This window comes from Carcharhinus amblyrhynchos, chromosome 3 (assembly GCF_965287045.1).
Source record: "Carcharhinus amblyrhynchos chromosome 3, sCarAmb.v2.hapA, whole genome shotgun sequence".
Lineage (NCBI taxonomy): Eukaryota > Metazoa > Chordata > Chondrichthyes > Carcharhiniformes > Carcharhinidae > Carcharhinus > Carcharhinus amblyrhynchos.
The window spans coordinates 45,337,882-45,356,974 of record NC_137326.1 but is presented as its reverse complement, the minus strand read 5'-3'; the positions used below and the strand labels follow the sequence as shown (position 1 = coordinate 45,356,974).

At 40.1% G+C, this 19,093-nt stretch overlaps 1 protein-coding gene across 7 annotated transcripts in view; it reads left to right on the top strand.

Annotated features, from left to right (window-relative positions):
• The window catches only part of LOC145339265 (contactin-4-like), a 2,278,868-nt gene that overhangs the window by 1,833,361 nt on the left and 426,414 nt on the right, over positions 1-19,093 (top strand). For all 7 annotated transcript variants that reach the window (XM_080183699.1, XM_080183724.1, XM_080183676.1 and 4 more), the window contains one exon: positions 5,317-5,444. In XM_080183699.1, coding sequence (XP_080039825.1) covers positions 5,317-5,444 — 128 coding nt within the window. The remainder of the gene's footprint in view (positions 1-5,316; positions 5,445-19,093) is intronic.

The following is a 19,093-nucleotide window of genomic DNA, read 5'->3' as shown; positions in this document are numbered from 1 at the left end:
GTAATGATGCACAGTCACAGACTTAGTCAGAAACATAAAGAGGTATTTATTAATTAGGAAAAACTATATAGAGGCTGGCAGCTCCTCTGGCTGCTCTAGAGCAAATCCCGACATCTTTTAGAAGTATTCTGTCTAAGAGAGGACTTCACTCCCTTGGGTGATTACCCACTCTCAGTCCCAATTGGTCCGTCAAGCCAAGTGACCCTCTTGTGCAATGTTGGCCTTAAAGGGACAATCACCACAGATAATTTTAATTGGATAGGACACAAGCACCTGCTTTAAACGCTTCTCGGTTTCATTCTCCATTGATTTGAAAATTGCTCTGTGATAACTTTGCTATTTAAAGCTGCAGAGAGCCATGAGCAATGCACTTGAAATGATTGTGATTAAGTAAACTGCATCATAGTCATTAGCATTAATTAGCTCTGATTTGTACACAAATAGAAGTAATACCCATGGTGTGAAAGCCTTTTTTTTCTGTCCCATCAGTGATACTATTTTAGGACCTCTTTATCTAATAAATTCGCTGTGGGAAAATCTTTAGCAGTGATCCCCTAATCCCCAACTTCATATTGTTATTTTATGTTGTTGTTTGGCAACTAGCACGAATGCTGATTTGGAGAGGGCAGGGAGAGAGGAATGAATTTCCAGCAGGGTCAAACTACTCAACTGCTCTAAATTTAGATTCATGAGGAGTAGTGTAAATGGCAGTTAGCCTGTTTTTCACTAATTTCTGCTCTTCTGCCAAAATTAAGATGGACCTTTGGGAAAACTCCCACGGAAGTTTCTCCTTGTGCATCTCCATGGAAACAGGCGAGCAGAGGGCAAATGATAACGTCAATAGTGCAAAATATTTTCATTTTGGAATCAGACTTAGGGGAATCAGAAATTAAAGCTGAGTCAATTCAGGGTGTCAGCAGACTTCTTTTTTTTAATCTGTTGTTGCTTTTTGTCACAGCACAAAACATATTAATACCTTAATCTGACTCATGTATTTAATAGGGCACAGAAACCAGGTTTGGTTTAAAACTCTTGCAAATCCTACAGCCACAGGGGTCCTGATTTGTGATGACACTCAAATGACACTATGAAAGATTGATTAACTGGTCATCTATCTCATTTGTTGTTTGATGGACCTTGCTATTCACAAATGGTTTCTGCATTTATCAACATTACAGTAGTCACTACACTTTAAAAGTAATTCATTCATTGAGAAACACTTTGAGATCTCCTGAGGATGTGATAAGGCACTGTCTACTTTCCTTCAACCTTGCTAATTTACTGAATAATTCGAGCTCAAAATGCTGCAACTGAAAAAAAGTTTAAGAGAAAAGCTTGAAATTGCAAGCTAAAATAGGAAATGCTGGAAATACGCAGCAAAGCTCTCAGCATCTGCAAAGAGAAAAATAGGTTACAACTTCAGGTCCTTCATCCCATATTGGACCCTTTGTGCAGCTCCAACTACTATTTATTAGGCTCACACACCTTCACTGAGATATTTGACTTCATCACTCCTCACAAACGGTGAGAAATTTCTGACTATCCCAGCAAGAAACGCTTTGGAAACCTGGAAAAATCGATGGCACAGAAGGAAGCCATTAACTCCATCATGTCTGCACCATCTGAAAAATAGCTATCCATAGTCCTGTCAGCATTTCAAACCCATAATCCCTGTACTTTGTTTAGAAGAAATGGGAGTTTCTGTGCCTACCTTCCTTTAAAGTAGTGAATTCCATACTCCCAGCAAACTCTGGCTGGAAAAAAGGTTCTCTTTAATGCCGATCTAATTCTTCTGTTAATTACTTCAAGTCTATATCACCTGCTTGTTAACCTCACTGCAAATGGAAATAGATGCCCCCTACCCATGCTGCCTTCTCCCCTTCATAATTACACACCTCAGTTAAATCTTTCCTCAGCGTCCTTTATTCTGAAGAAACAATCTCAGAGTTCCCAATTTTCCTCATAGCCAAAACCTTTCTATTCCTGGGAAAATCTTCATAAATCAGCTCTCTACCCATTTGAGTGATCACATCCTTGCTGAAATGCAATGGCCAGGGCTGTATGCAACTCTAGCCTGCATCTTGGTTTGCTACTATTTGTAATGACAGAGATTTCAACTCAGAGTGTAAAGGGAAAGAGACAGTAAAACTGAACAACGTGGAAAATATTCCGACTGATGAAATGATTGAAAGAGGTGTTGGTGGGAGAAAGCAGGAGAGTTTAGCCACAGCAGGATAGGGAGAGGGTGAGGTAGCTCCAGAAGCAACCACATAGATGATCTCAATCTTAGAGACAATGGGCGCCCTGGAACTGAAAATTTATGCCCTTGGTCAATGGATCTTCCGCTTCTCTGTCAAATTATCTGTCCTGCCCGTGACAATTCCTGTGTGCAGGACCTCAATATCAAGGCCAAAGAAAGTAATGAACGATTTATACCTATTATTAGAGGTGAGACAGGATGGGTGGGGGGACTTCATTCAGGAAACAACCCACTGTCCCTACCTAATCTACCTTAATGCAAATCCTGTCCCATCTTTAACTAGCCTTAAAAGTGGCCAAGAAAGCAGTCAGGGTAAGATTTTTGTTCACCCTCCTGCACTGTTTTTTCTGACAACAGAAGCAGCTCACCATGTAGCCACTGGTGGGACCTTCTGGTCCTGCCAAAGTCTATGGCATTTTATATGGCCTGTCCACCCCATTTCTGGGAGATGGCAGAGGGAGGGGCCTTTGGTGGAACTGGAAGATACCACCAGCGGGAGGGATCAGAAAATCCTGCCCCAATGTGTGGAAGATATATGAAGCCATTACAACAGATTGAGATAAAGGCCCACCACCTTCTTAAAAGGGCAATTTAACATAAGTGATAAATGGTGCCCTTACTAATGATACCTGCATGCCAAGAATGCATTTTGTAAAATAGAATTGTTTTGTATGAACACATCAGAATTTTGTGTGGCCTGAAAAATCTGAAACAACCATGCAGTGCTCTTTATTTGGCTACCTCCGTGCATAATGGTTCATGCAGAAGGTTCACATGCCTTTTGAGGTGGCCTTCTCAGAATAAGCAAAGTTGAAGTGGCTCCAGGAGCTCTAAAGGTTTGTGGGGATTTTTTGGAAGCGTCAATCTTTCATGCTGAAAAAAAATAAACGCTGCCCTATGCTGAGAAAGTAAAGGCTTTGGCAAAACAGCTTAAAGCTGCAGCACTGCAGGTGCACTACATAATGAAGTACAAGTAGCAAATCCTGGCTTTTCCACTGTAACTGTAGCTCAGAACCTAGATCAGAAGCACAGGAGAGATAATGTCTGGAAGATGTTCTACTCTGCTGACTGCAGCTGAGCTGCCTGCCACAGGTCCTCCACAGTGAAGAACAGTGAAGAAACTGACAGGAACCCAGGGCAAATTTGGCTTTGAACCCACTAATTGTCAGTTGTGTCGCTTTAAGCAAAGGAGCAACATTTTTAACTGAGTGCACTTGGGGAAAGAAAGTTGCTTATTGCCTGCAGCTATCAACTGGTTATGTTCTGTTAGGCCCCGATCCTACAAAACGCCATTCAACTGATGTCTGTAATAACATTGAAACTGAGACGTCAGGATGATTGGTCTCTTATGGAACACTGAAATTCAAGTCGTGTTCCATCATAGGCAGTAAAAGCCAAAGAATAGAATGACCCATGAAAATATGAGTCAATCTGATATAAAAGCAAGCCAGTAGCCTTCAATGATAAGAAGCAGAATGCACAATGTTATTGTGCTAGATACCAGTCCAGTATTGCCACTTACATAAAAACTTATGCCTTCAGCTGAGAGATTTAGGAGGACAAACCTATGAGAATATAAGTTGAGCAAAATGAATACCTTTTCGTGCATAGTTTTGCTTAGTTTGCTACATCCATGTCACGATAGAATATTTCCTGGGGGAAGTAATTGACATAACAAGGCTATTCCGAAGATGGAAAGTGAAATTCTATGACTGTGACTTTCAAAAGAGACACAGGCAGATTAGCTAACAAATCTGCCAATAAAGAGTAGAATGTAGCTGTTTGTAGACTTGGATTTTGTCCCAGCTGTGAAGGCTGCTATTGCCAAATAACCAACTGGCAACCACTGTCTTGGCTCACACAGGAAGAATCGCTATTTGGTTAAAGCATTAAAGTACTGCCAGTGTCAAGCATCAGGAAAGCAGAGTAAGAAATTGAAAGGAAAAAAATGTAATCACCTAAAGCTATTATCAGTAAGGCCAACCAACCAGGTATATAACCTTGAGAAAATATAATAAGTCAAAAAATAATATCCCAACCTCATATGGATCAAGGAAAAGGTCATGTTTGTATGTGGCATCTTCAGTGATGAGCTGGGAGAAGACTCAGAGGAAATTGATATGGTTGAATGTGGAATTTATGACCTCAAATTACGAGTTAAGATTCATGGAGTTGACAAGATAGCAAAGAAGCAAATGAATGTCAAGAGAAAGTGCTGGCCTGGTCTTTAAAATGTTGAAATGTACAGAAAATATTGATACTGTGTGTTTAGCTTGCGCTGCACTTGCAAGTGCTGAGGAGATAGGTCCAGATTGAACAAGCCTGATGTCAGACTGGAACTAAGATGATGATGTTTCTGCACAGCGTGGCAGATCTGTTTAAAAAAGCTGATGAACACTTTGCTAGGAATTGAATTGAAGTTACAAATAAGATATAGGTGATGCAATTCCCCTGATATCTTTTGAGACCATTTTGCTTTATCGAATGCAAATGATCTGAGCTGAATAACAGATTTTCTTTGATGGTCCTTGATGGCCAGAGAGAAAATTCACACTGCTTTATGGTCTTGAAAGCTTTTGCTACGGTTGTTTGCTCCTTTCCCAAAGGAGAATTAATGGTTTGTAGAATCTATGAAAAGATCCGTCAGGGGTGGTGGGGAAGAGATTTATGAATGGAATCTTTTTCCATCGTCTCATACAATTACATGCTGTACTCAGTGCACTCGCTTTCCCTGCAGATCTGGCAATTTACTAAACATACAGAAAAGACTTGGTACAAATTTCAGCCGCTTCAGAGTTGTTTCAGCACGTCACGTGTCAGACCCATATAGATCTCTGTTTTGTCTTTGAAGTAAGGTGAAGGGTAGGAATAATGAGTCAATACAAATGGAACCGGCTAAAAAATGAGGTGGCAGAATTAAATCTGAATTTGAGTAACAATTAGTTAATAGACCAATAACATTCTATATTATTGTGTTCTGTGTATGAAAGAAAAAAATATTCAATCATCTGCTTTTTGTGACTGGAAAATTATTGACTGTGTTTTTCTTTTTTTAGAAGGATAACTCTGGAGGACGGCAGTCTCAGAATAGCTAATGTAACAAAGAGGGATGGTGGACGTTACACTTGTATTGCCCGGAACCACTTTGGGTCAGCCAACAGCACAGGAACGCTGATGGTGAAAGGTATTGATTAAATGACTGATTTATATATGTGTAGAGCCATAATGTTTTATAAAGGCATCAGTTATTAGTCAAAGAAGTAATAATTCAAGTAAGCTATTAGACAATCACACATATTACACTTTGGGTATTGTATAACTGGCAAATACTTCATGATTTGTTTACCAATAAGATGTTGACAAATCCCCTCCATAAGATGTTTTCATGACAGAAGTGCCTGTGCAGGTTGTCTGAGATTATGAAAGGAAGTAGGTCACTAACTTCAAAGAACAAAGAAAATTACAGCACAGGAACAGGCCCTTCATCCCTCCAAGCCTACACTGACCGTGCTGCCCAACTTAACTAAAACCCCCTACACTTCCAGGGACCATGTCCCTCTATTCCTACCCTATTCATGTACTTGTAAAGACGCCCCTTAAAAGTCACCACCGTATCCACTATCTCCACTGGCAACGAGTTCCAGGCATCCACTACTCTATGAAAAAAATCTGCCTCATACATCTCCTATAAACTTTGCCCCTTGCACCTTAAACCCCTAGTAACCCCCTATTAACTGACTCTTTCACCCTTGGAAAAAGCTTCTGACTATCCACTCTGTCCATGTCACTCATAATCTTGTAGACTTCTATCAGGTCTCCCCTCAACCTCCGTCACTCCAGTGAAAACAAACTAAGTTATCCAATCTCTCCTCATAGGTAATGCCCTCCATACCAGGCAATATCCTAGTAAATCTTTTCTGTTCCGTCTCTAAAGCCCCCACATCCTTCTGATTCATAAGTTAAAAAAAGTATGAAAAACTAAAGACATGGAAGACGTAGATTTGATATTTTTCTGAAAGATGCTCTGTTGACATAGATTACCTTTAATAACTGGCAAGATTGACAAGTTAGCATTTATACCATGAGCTAGCTGCAATAATATAATTGCTGATGCAATCAAATAGTCTGATTCATACTTATTACTTTACCTCAGTAAATACCAAGTTAAAAAATGCCAAAACAAAGCATCTCTTGACATTTTTGTTGCAACCATTTTGACCGTATAAAGCTGAAAATTCAGAATAGCTTGTTCCAGGAGCTGCGCCTGGCAAATAAAATGGCAATTTCCCTTTATTTGAAGTTCTAGCTTCAACAATCCATTGATATGTGAGTTGAATGATTGCATTCAAACTGTTGTAGGCCTTTGATATTCCCATTCCACTGAGGCAAATAGGGAGATGAAATGCAATCTTGCTTTTGCACACAATCTTCACAAATGAATATTGTCGACAATCAGGATAAACAGAAAGCTGTCTCGACAAATAAGAGTGCCTGTAGGGAATTATAATTTGATTTCCCTTTCCCATTGATGAATAGCAGATGAAATGTATCAGCACAAAGAGAAAGTTTGTTGACAAACAAGAAACAACGGGTTGGGGTTAATGGGTGATACTCACATTGAGAAAAGATGAAAAGGATTAATTCCTGTTTGGGTGCTGCAGGCTTCTCTTTTGTTTTTCATTGTATGTAGCTAACTTGGATTTAGAAATATGGTGACTAAAGTTTGCTGATGGCACAAAGCAAGGGGATTGACATTGGCCTTCAGGAGGGCATTAGACAATGTAAAGAATTGTAAGTTAATAGTTTTAGATGAAAAAAACAACAGATTGGAAAGTGCTGGAGAGTAATGTTGAACAGGAAAATCTAATACTTATTCAGGTCATTCCCTGAAAGTAAGAGTGTAGGAAGATAAACCATCAGTATTTTATTGTCTTCTTTAACAGAAGCAGAGTGCAATAGCAAAGAGTTCATCATAAATTTGTATAAGGCAACATTCATCCAGTTAGAGTATTGTTTTTGCTCTGCATTATAGAAGAGACTTAAAGCCATATAAAGCAAACAGCATAGATTCACTGGGAAAAAAACGGGGAAATAAAGACCATTGTTATAAAGGGAAATTTGTGATACTGGAATTAAGTCCACTGGAACTGAAGGTTTAGGAATTAGTAGAACCTTTTAAAATTATGAACGATTTTGATTACATAGGGTGGGGGCAAGGGTGGAGGAATAACTCCTCTGACTGAAGTGCCAATTATAGTTTAAACACACTACTAAGGGAAAAGTAAAGTTTTTTAAAGCAAAGTTTATTTATCAGTTACAAGTAAGGCTTACATTAACACTGCAATGAAGTTACTGTGAAATTCCCTTAGCCACCACAGTCCAGTGCCTACTCAGGTCAATGCACCAAATCAGCACGTCTTTCCAAATGTAGGAGGAAACCGGAGCACCCAGAGGAAACCCACACATGCAAACTCGATACAGACAGTAACCCAAGCCAGGAATTGAACGTGGGTCCTTGGCGCTGTGAAGCAGCCCTACTCATCTCTGTGCTACCGTGCCGCCCAATGAATGAAGAATGAGTTCAATAGAAATTTCTTTAAAGTATAAACCATTAGAGCATTGAATCATTTTCCCCAGTGTATTTGATGTATTTTTTTTATGGAAAGTTGATAAACACCTGAAACAAAGGAAAACACAGAGCTTACATCAAGAGACAAAGGCAATGGGGTTTGTTTAGGATCTTGCAAAGAGGTGGCAGAGACAAAATAGTCAAATGCTAAAATCTTTTTTGTTCTAGTTAGGGCACTAGAAAGATAGGTTGCAGTAGAAAGGTCTTTTTTTCTGAGCTACGTTGGCTATTGAGGTCACATTAAATATCAGCTAGACCATTCTGAGGTATGTATTGTAAACAGGTGTTATGGGAATTACTAAAGATGCTGGTAACACCATTACCTGCAAGTTCCCTCCAAGTCAGACACCATTCCAACTTAGGACTGTCTCGCAGTCTTCCACTGCTACTGGGTCAAAATCCTGGGACTCCCTCACAAACAGCACTGTATGTGTACCTATACCACAGGAATTACAGTAGTTTAAGAAGGCAGCACAACACCACCTTCTGAAGGGCAATTTGGGATGGGCAATAGATGCTGCCTTGCCAGTGAAGCCCACATTCTGAACAAAAACTTTAAAATCTACAAAATGGTACTTTTGTATGAATCTTCACAAATAAATTGGCTCAGGATTTTTAAACACAGGTGAATTACAAAGGAAGAAAGACAAATTTGCATTAATATTATGTATGTCACAATCTCATCATAGAATCCCTACAGTGCAGAAGAAGGCCATTCGGCCCAACGAGTCTGCACCAACAACAATTCCACCCCAGGCACTACCTCCACAGCCCCACACACTTACCCCATAATCCCACTAACCTACACATCACGGGACACACTAAGGGGCAATTTAGCATGGCCAATCAACCTAACCCACACATCATTGGACTGTAGGAGGAAACTGGAGCACCTGGAGGAAACCCATGCAGACTTGGGAAAAATATGCAAACTCCACACAAACAGTGACCCATGCCAAGAATTGAATCTGTGTCCCTGGAGCTGTGAGGCAGCAGTGCTAACCACTGTGCCATCATGCCACCCACGTGGGCTTCATGATGTCCCAAAATATGTTATTGTGACAAACTTTTATAATGCAGTCACTGTTGTAATGTGGAAAGTACAGCAATCAGTTTGCGCACTGCAGCAGGCCAGGGAGGAGGGTAGGTCATGCTTCAGGCAGTCCAAGTGGCCCTACCTACCTGCTGGGTGCAAGTGCAGTTGTGTGATTACCCATCCCCAACCTATTTTTAAATTAAAGTTTTGAAGATGTTAGAAGACACCTCCCTAATGAAGTCTCCTCTTGCTTACGTTCGGGCATAACCTGCAGCTCCACTCAAACTGGGAGGTCTCTGATTAATTCTCCAGCTTCAGGAACCCGCCCACTGCATTCTCAGGTAACCAGAAGAGGTCTATCTGCACTGTTAGAGGAAGAGCTGGGGAAGTCTCCCTATGTCTTGACTAACGTTTATCCCTTAACCAACATCAATGAAACAGATTCTCTGACCATTAGCACATTGCTATTTATGGATACCTAATGGGTATTCCCCTCCAGGTACCCAAAATAGCCTCTGACAATACAGAAACCTGGAAGCTAACTGGAAAACTCCAGTTGATTTCCTTTAACTGAACTCAGTTATTAGTTAGTCTGATCAACTACCTGCCATGTGCAGATGGGTAACCCTGCTTGCCCAACCCCATTTCTGTTAGAATAGGAGGGATAGAACTAAGAAACTGATATACCATTCAGCAGGAATAATTTTTGCCCCCACTCTTCTCTGATCCTGAAGGTGGCAATCCAGTTCCATGTGTCAGTGATGAATATTCAGTTCATTGTTAAAGGCAGACTATCTTAGATGGTATTGGACTTCTTCAACATTGCTGCATCCAGACAAACTAAGTGTTCCAGTATCTATTTGGCTTGTTGATGTTGGAGGAGCATTAAGGGCCAGGAGGAGAGCCAATGACTGCGAAATGCCTAATTCCCCAATAATTGAAATAATTGTGTTGATGCCCTAGTTCAGCTTCTAGGATAGAACTAGATAACAACACTATCTAGAGGAGATGGCTGTTATTTTCTTTGTTTAAGATGGTTATTAAATGGAATCTATGGGGCATACATGTCACTGCCTCTTGCCAGCCCAACTCTGAGTGTTAGTCAGGCCTTACTATGATTTGACATGGATAGTTTCGCCATCAGAATAATCTGAACCCTGGAAGTAGTTGGTGAATAGATGTCATTTCATGTCACTACTGATGAGTTCTTTCATCACTTTTCTGATGATTGAGAGAGGGTTGATAGGCAGTATTTGGCCAAGTTAGACTGATATGAGCTTGTTGTTCCTCTGGTCTTGTACATAGCGCTGACACCCAAACAACAGTTTGGCAGATTGCTCAGGCATTATATGTCTGCAAAAAAACTGTATCGATATAATTCATCCACGGATCCAGGAATTTCGCTGTGCTTTCTGGCAACAGGAATTAAATTGTCTACAAATGACCTAAACCCAGTGCAATCCAACTTAAAAATCTTCAAAGTGAGAAAGGAGATAATTTTGGATATTACCTGAAGACTGGAGGAAAAGCAAATGTTATCCTGATTTTCAAAGGAGGAATGAGATATCACCTTGGAAATATTTGATCAATAAGCCTGACGTCTGCACTGTGCAAAATACTTCAGATCATCATGCAATACCATCAATGCAAGTGTGAAGAACAGTTATAGCATAAACTCTGGGGTAATAGGGCATGATTTACTCATCCACTGGACTTCGATATAGTGGAGAGAGAATGCTTAATGTAGCAGGAAGCTTCACACAAGAAAACACAAAGCAAAGGATTTTAATTAATTCACAGTTTTTTGTGCTAAGAATCAAGGAATCTTATATACTGTCAGTGGGGAGGGGGAGGGGCATTATCATTGCTGGTACAGGAAGCATGTGTCTCAATACCTTGTAAGCAATTCCCAATAATTTTATTTTTGGTTTTACTGCACTTTAAGAATCAGTAGCACAAACACTGCATCACAAATGTATCAGGCTAGTTAAATATCATGTTTCAAAGTATAACGGTCGCACTATTGTTAATTAAAATAGCTTTTTACAGCTATCCATTGTGACTACTGCAGATATAATTAAGCTTGCTATTGTTGTTAGAAAGGCTGTTTCTTCAACTCAGCCAACTTTTAGGAATAACCCCTGTAATATCTCCTTAGAGAAGGAAGATCAAGATTTCATAGAAATCATAGAAACTCTACAGTGCAGAAAGAGGCCACTTGGCCCATCGAGTCTGTACCACCCACAATCCCACTGAGACCCGACCCCCATATCCCTACACATTTTACCCGCTAATCCCTCTACTCTATGCATCTCAGGACACTGAGGTACAATTTTAGCATGGTCAATCAACCTAACGCACACATCTTTGGACTGTGGGAGGAAACAGGAGCTCCCGGAGGAAACCCACGCAGACACGAGGAGGATGTGCCAACTCCACACAGACTTGTACAAAATTTGTACAGAAATGTAATGGAATTAAAATACATATAGTTTCAGCTCTTTTTTGATACAAGAACAAATATTTTCGTATCCAAGATTCTCCATTAATCTTATTTGAAGATCAGTCAAGTCTTTTATTACTTGAGGATGATCCTCTTTTGATTTAAATCAAAGGTGCTAATAAGCATGTACCATGTCAATCAGGATGGGTTTTCAAGAAGTTTATGCCAACCATTTATTGAAAATGTCATTATAAGCATTTCAATGCAAAACAACGTGGATGTTGAAAATCTTAAATAAAAACAGAAAATGATGGAAATACCCTGCAGATCTGGCAGCACCTTTGAAGAGATAACCAGATAATCCTGTCAGTGATTTAGCGCACATGGAAAAGTTGATGACTTAGTAGTCGTTCCTCCATAGCAGGAATGCAATGATGTCAGGAAACTCCACTCTGTTTTTCAGGAAGTGGGAGAGGAAGGAATTTTAATGTATTTATTGCTCTATGCGTCATTGCAATGTCTTAAGTTTTATTTTTGTTTTGTTGATTAATTGTTTAGACTAGCCTAATCTGACTCTTCAGTGCAGCACGGAAGGGCTGCTGCATTGTTGGAAGTGTCACCATTTGCTAAACCTTCTGCCCTCTTAGTTGTGAAGAGCCAAGAAATTCTCTTCCAATGGCCAGGCCATCATTTACTCTCAACCAATATCACTGAAAACAAGCTAACCAGTTGTTTATATTTATGGAACCTTGCTGTGTGCAAATTATATTGTCTGCAAAACAGCAATGACTACCCTTTAAAAGCAATTCATTGGCTGTGGAATGGTTTAAACACTGAGTTCATTCTTTCATTCATTGGGAGGGATCTAAATAGATTGGTTAATTTTGAAAGTGAGGTGATTGAATAGCAAAACCCTGACATATGTGATAATGATCCATGTAAATGCTAAACTTAAGTCCAAAAGAATATTAAGTGCTATTACAGCCATTAAAATTCATCCAAGCATCACTTTCAGCCTTCATGATTAGCATTAGAGCTTCCAACTATTGTGATCAATAATAATGTAATCAACAATATAAAATATATTTTAAAATTAAAATAATATGATGTAAAATGAGCAGACCAAAGAGCAGTATTTGGTTTTCAAATTAGTGCTTCTTCTCCACGAACTCTTGGTAGATTGTTGAAGTCAGTATTATAGTTTTTGCTATTCTGTTGCCAGTAGCATCAATTAAGTCTTTCAGCTCCATTAATACAACTTAGGAAAGGCTGTAAGAAGGCTGCACTGCGTAAAGTCAAGAAGGTAACAAATATTCATGGATTACTTCTTAAACGCTAATGCTCAAACATATAATCTATGAAATAGATAATTGTTCAGGAATATTCCTGAGAAGTTCAGGAGAAGTTGGAATTCTCTTTGGCTTTATTCCTGTTGGGATTTAGGGTGCTGTTATTGTTTATGTCCTAAGTCTTATAAAGCACCAAGTTTCCAGAAATATTTCAGAGCATTATTTTGTTTGTCCTTTTGTTTTGCTGATTGGATGAATATGACCAGAACAAAGATAGATGCAGGAGAAGAATACATTGTTTAATTCTTTCCCTCTGTATGACATTGAATTTTGCTCATAATTGTTTCTGGAAGCATTGTTTTAAATGTATGAAGATTAGAGAGCATCAATTTTAACCTTCTGTGCTCTTTCATCATCAGCCAATTGTTTGATTTCACTTTCACTGCGTTTTATGAAAAAGAGTCTTTTAATGATGCAAGGGGATTTCGCAGGGTTTCCCTATTGGGGTTTTATATTCAGCCCATCTCAGCTGACACAAAGATTTGCAAAAGACAGCATGCAGTTAAAGATATTCTTTATTTGACCAATATGTATTAGGAAAGACAGAGACAGACAGCTGGAGGATTCCAACCTCTCTTTGACATTACATCACGTGAGCCAACAGATGTACATTTCCAAAGATTCATTCTTCCCGCCAACCTGTCATCCAAGCTGGATGGTCCAATTACATTAATGCACCTTATTTACTTTAGCCAATAGCATTCTACCTTCCAGCAGAATTAGGAATTCATTGGTCAACCAAATCCAGAGGTTCTCCCCACCCCCCATTGCCTTGTAACCTTACCTATGCAAATCAGATAGGTTCAAGATTCACTCCTAACACCTGCAGTTCCAGGAATGAAGCATTTTCGTGTCTGTTTTCTGTCTCCTTATCAGTGGAGGCTGAATATGTCTATTCATTGTGGCTAGAAGCTAAATTCTTCTATTCATTTCATAAAACTTGGTCACTTGTAGCTGCCTGGCCTGCCACTGGTGATAAGGTTTCTGCTCTATGCTTCATTGTTCCAAAAGAATGCAGTCTGTCTAATTAAGCTTATTTCCCATTATGCCTAGGGGTAAATTGCTTGTTGGCCAAAGTTCACAAAATCCCAAAACACAGGTTAAATCTAAAATACTCATTCAAAAATGATTATATATGTGCTTATAAAGACAATAGTACATCAATGAGGCACATTGTGATGCCTTTGGTATATATATATATAGGGCACACCGTGGTAAGAGTAAAAAGGAACTTGATAGAGATAGGAAACTTTTGGTATTACTTTAATATTCCCTGGCTTAAGTAACTCCAAAAAGAAATTTGAACTTCAAGTTGATAGTTAGGATGACATGTCAATATTTCACATTTTATGTCCTTTACTACAACATACTAAAAGAATCATTGTCTAAACACCATTTTTAGTAAGCAACTTATACTCCAAGCTACAGAATAGAACTTTCCCCTTTTACTGTTAACACAACTAAAAAAATCCATTTCACAGGAAAACTTTACGTTGTTCCTGAAATTCGATATTCCCACACCCAGTTGAAAGTGATTCTTGGCCCCCAAGGGTTTACTTCCAATCTTTTCCTTTTCCAGCCTGGTAACTTTTAACCCAGGACTCTCTCCCACTGTGAGGATTTCTACTGGCAATTCTCCCTCTAGCGCAAGCTAGATAAATCTTTCCAGCGTCATTTAAAAAAAGATTTACTGGAAACTTATCTGAAGTAAAGTTAATTACAATTAACTATGATCTACATTATTAATAGCCTTACTGTATTAATGCACTTTCCAAGCTGAACAACTTATCAGGAATGGAACATTCATTCAAATTAAGCCCTAGTTTGTATGAATTCAATCTCTTTTGCTACATCACATTCCAAGTCTGATTTATTTAAAAATTAAAATATATTTAGACAGAAACTGACTGCTCTGTCTTTTTAGAAAAAACAAACTTTTCACTATAAAATTAAGGTTTGAATCATTTTTCTGTGTATGCAAGCTCAATAATCCAGAATTTTCACTTCACTGCCAATGTTATTTTTATTGTTTCATTTAATTTACTTGTGATTCATTTTTTCCTCTTTCTTTCCTGCTTAGTTGTGCATATTGCATTTTATTTGCTGAAGATTTTACTGCAAACAAACTTCTTCATGATCTATTATACATGCCCAAAACAACACAGTTGCACCTCCATGCCTCACTGCCTGCAGATCAATTGACACTCTTTGACTGTTGCACATGTAACAGGATTATACGTTCTTTACGGCAGCACTTGAGCTGTCTTGTTAGTTTCTGTGAAGTAGAGACTACTGTTCTCTGAGGGCTTCCAGCTAAGCTGTTGACAGTTAACTTCAGATGCCCTTCTTCAACATAAAGGTGTAGTTAGTAAGCAACAATGACAGACTTTCAAAGTAAGAACGGAATACAAAACCTGTCTGAAATAGGAAGCACGCTGAATAAAATTAGTGGGCTCTGCTTTTTTTTGTGATGTTCCAGTAAAATATAGGAACAAGAGTAGGTCATTTAGCCCCTTTAACCTGTTTCATCATCAAAAAAGATCCTGGTCGACCTGTAACCTAACTCCATATGTACTAATGCATTAACAAAATTTAATCAATCCTAACTTTAAAATCAACTGTTGATCTAACATCCAGTTTGCAGAAAAGCTTTTCAAACTTAGCCATCTTGATGTGGTTTCGAATTTTAGCCTGAAAAGCTCTGCTGTTAATTTTTAGACCATGCCCCCAGTCCTATTTTTCTGTTCATCCTTCAAGGAATAGCTGAACATATTCTTTATCAGAGGTGTTTATTAGGGTTCTGGTGAGTATGTAGGTGATTGTTAAGGCCTATCTACACCCAGAAGATTCTGCTGTAATTGGACAGGATACCACAGATGATTGAGTTTTGGAAGAGTTGGTAGCTTGGGATTTCCTCTCTTGACATTTTCTTTCTGCCATTGATATGTGCTTGCTTTCAAACAAGACTGAATCATTTTTATTTGGTCAGTCCTACACTACTCAAACAGTAAAAAATAGTCCCTCTTTCCATCACATCTGGTCTCAATATTTGAAAACTTTGATCAAATCACCACTTGAGCTTTAAATTCCAGGGAATACAATATTAGTTTCTCAGTTTGCATGATCTATCCTCATTATTTAACCCTTTGATTCCAATGGCTTGATTTTATGACCTCAAATTGGGTGAACAACCAGCACCCCCTCTCTCCATGCTTGTGGAAAATACGGCACAGTGAAATTGGGTTGGCAATGCAACATCATCCTGCCAATCTCCGATTTATAAGAAGACAAGTGGGTACTAAAATTGAAAACCTGCTTGTCACAAGCAAACTTGTTAGAAAGGCATTGACCTCAATTTTGAGTTGCCAACTTCATTTGTCAGTCGTAGAGGAAAACTGTTGGAAGTGATGTTCACAAGATATAAAGAGACAGCACAATGGCAAATATGAAAGCCTGCAAATGGGACTATGGTTGCATGTAGCCACAAAGTCTGCTGCTGGAAATACTGACATTTGGCTGTTTAAGCTTTATTTCTTCAGATCTTATAGATTGACATAATTAGGGAGAGTGTGAGTGGGAGGACAGGCTGGCGACGGGGGAGGAGGAGGAGGACACCAGCAGAGGAGCTAGAGAAGCAGAATCTTCCAGTGAGGAGAAAATCAAGAGAAGGAGATTGCAGAGGCCAGCTGTCCAGGGACAAACACTCCCTGCAGTCCAGGCAGGTGTAGGACATACTGTTGCACAAGGGCCAGGACAAAACAGGCAACAGCAGCCAGTTTGTGATAGAAGAAGACATTATGCCATAGAGAGTTACAGGCAAAGGATGAATCGCTTCCAGCTCCCAGAGCGTCTATGTCAAAGCAGACTATCCCTCTCCAGGAAGAAAGTGGCCACCCTTTGTGAATTGCAGACTGGGGAAATAAGTTCAAATTGCATTGGTGGCCCTCGGATGACTGTGACTTTGAATTTTGAGGCAACAGGATCATTCCAGGCACCAGTCAGCGACCTTTGCAGCATACAACAAGCTTCAGTGTTTCAGAAAGGTAGTCACGGGTGTAATGTTTTAGTGAGAAAATTACTTCATCTCATTCATCACTGATGATGTTAGTCAAGCCAAGAGAGCCAGAGGCTGTGCAAATATTAAAGGATTCCTTGAAGTTCAATGTGTGGTAAATGGCATGCATGTAGTATCAAAGCTCCATTAGACCAGGCAGGACATAGAAATCAAAGAGGTATTCATTCCACCAAAGTCCAATGTTTGTGTGACCATTGTCAAAGGATCATGCAGGTATATGTTCACTACCTTTGAAGTCATCACAACTCTTACATCCTCAGGCACTAACAGATGCCATTTGCTTTTCTTGGAGACAATGGATACAACTGGCTCATGGCCCTGATGAGAAATCCACAGGGTCTGAAATAAATTACAATAAGAACCATGAATCTAGCAGGGCTGTCATTTTTCTGCTGTTGATTCTTGGACTGCACAGGGGCTCTCTGCCTTATTCTCCAGCTCATTGCCATGTCTGCTGCCCCTTCCACAGCCGAGCGCTCCAGGGAGGGGAGGCTAGTAGAGGGTGATCTAATGCCATAGAATCTTATAAAGTGATGTTTTAACGAGGAATGAGAACTTGGTCACAAAAAAACAGTTTTATCTCAATCACTCACCTCATTTTTGTATCTCACAGGCATCAATACCAGGCTGATGCATGTGCCAATACTGAGGCATATTATAAAGCAGTTCAGAGAGGTTCACATGAGATAAAAACTCCCTTGATAGCAGTCAGTTAATCCAAATACAAACCAGAGTACCCTACGCATGAAACAAGAATGAAGTCAGACTGCAAGTGCTTTTATCATAGAATAGGCTTTAGTTTCCCAAATCTATTTGTGGGAAGGTGGGACCTTACAAGTCAGATGAGTTGCACCTGAACTAGAAAGGGACCAACATCTGTGTGGGGAGTTTGCTTTGTGGGAGGATGGATGGGATACGGAAGGGAGGTAATGCATAACCAAGTATAGAAGGAAAAAACAAGTCAGTCTGGGAGGCAGAGCAAAAATGGACTGCTGAGGCACAAGGGAATATGTCAAGGCTGGATGGCGTTTATTTTAATGAAGGATTTTAAGTGGTGAGTCAGATGAATTGAGAGCATTGATAAGGCATTGGGGCATGATCTCATTGCAACATGGTTGAGGGAATGGGCAGGACTGGCAGCTCAATATTCCAGGGTATAGAATCTTCAGGCAAAACAGTGGGGGTTATAAAAGAGAAGGTGTTGTCGAAATATTGATCAAGGAATCAATTACTGCAGTGAGGAGGGATGGTACCTTTGTGCATATCAATGAGAGGCTGTCCACATCAGGAGACCCCTGAGAGGTGCATCCCAGTGGTGACAGCAGCTGCTTATTTACAGCCCTGTGATCTATTTGGCCCTCCCTACTTTCCTGAGGGAAATAACACCTGGCAGTGACTTCAAGTACTCTCACTTTGTCTCTGTGCACTGACCTCTGATACAGTGTGATGAAATGTAGGTCTGAACAAACATATCCCTTTAGTGAGTTCCGGTCTGGCTTTGCCGGCAGTTGTCAAGGCCTCAATGGAGGCAGGCAGTGTTTTGAAGGGAGGGTAATCACAGTGCTAAAGGCCTCGATTGAGCCCTCCACTGTCTATGCCAGGGCACAGGAAATCCTCTGGAAGCTGTGCCACCAGTTCATGTACCCTGCACTGTATGTCTCACGGACAACTCCAGAAGCTCATCATCAGCCTGGCTGAGCACTCTAAGTGCCAAAGGCCCGCACTGACCTGTGCTTGTTATACATCCCTGGTTCATGCATACCCACCAAGTATGTACATGTATCTGTAATGTGAGAGGAAGTGACGCATCCTCTGCAGTCCTTCTGCTCCTCAGAGGGTAATATGGGTGTTCCAGGGCTGGTGCCTTCAGTTGCTGAGGTTTCACCGGTGGAGAAAAAACAGGGATTACGAACGGCTCTATCATCATTTAAACTGATTTAGGAGCTAGATGCTCGCTTGGAAAATACTAATCAGGATCATTTCCTCACCTTCCCTAAATGCAAGATGCCAAACGCAATCTCATCAATGCTCCCTGCCCGTACTCTTCCCCAGGTTTTGCCATCCCATTTCAGCACTGTTTTTCCAAACAAGAGCTTTGAGCTATAGGAATTTCACCATCCTGGGGCCATCCTCCAACATCTCCATGGCCATTGTGCCTGTGATATGGACATACTGGTGTTGGACTGGGTAAAGGCAGTAAGAAGTCTCACAACATCAGGTTAAAGTCCAGCAGGTTTATTTGATAGCACAAGCCACTAGCTTTTGGAGGGCTGCCCCTTCATCAGGTGAATGGGAGTTCTA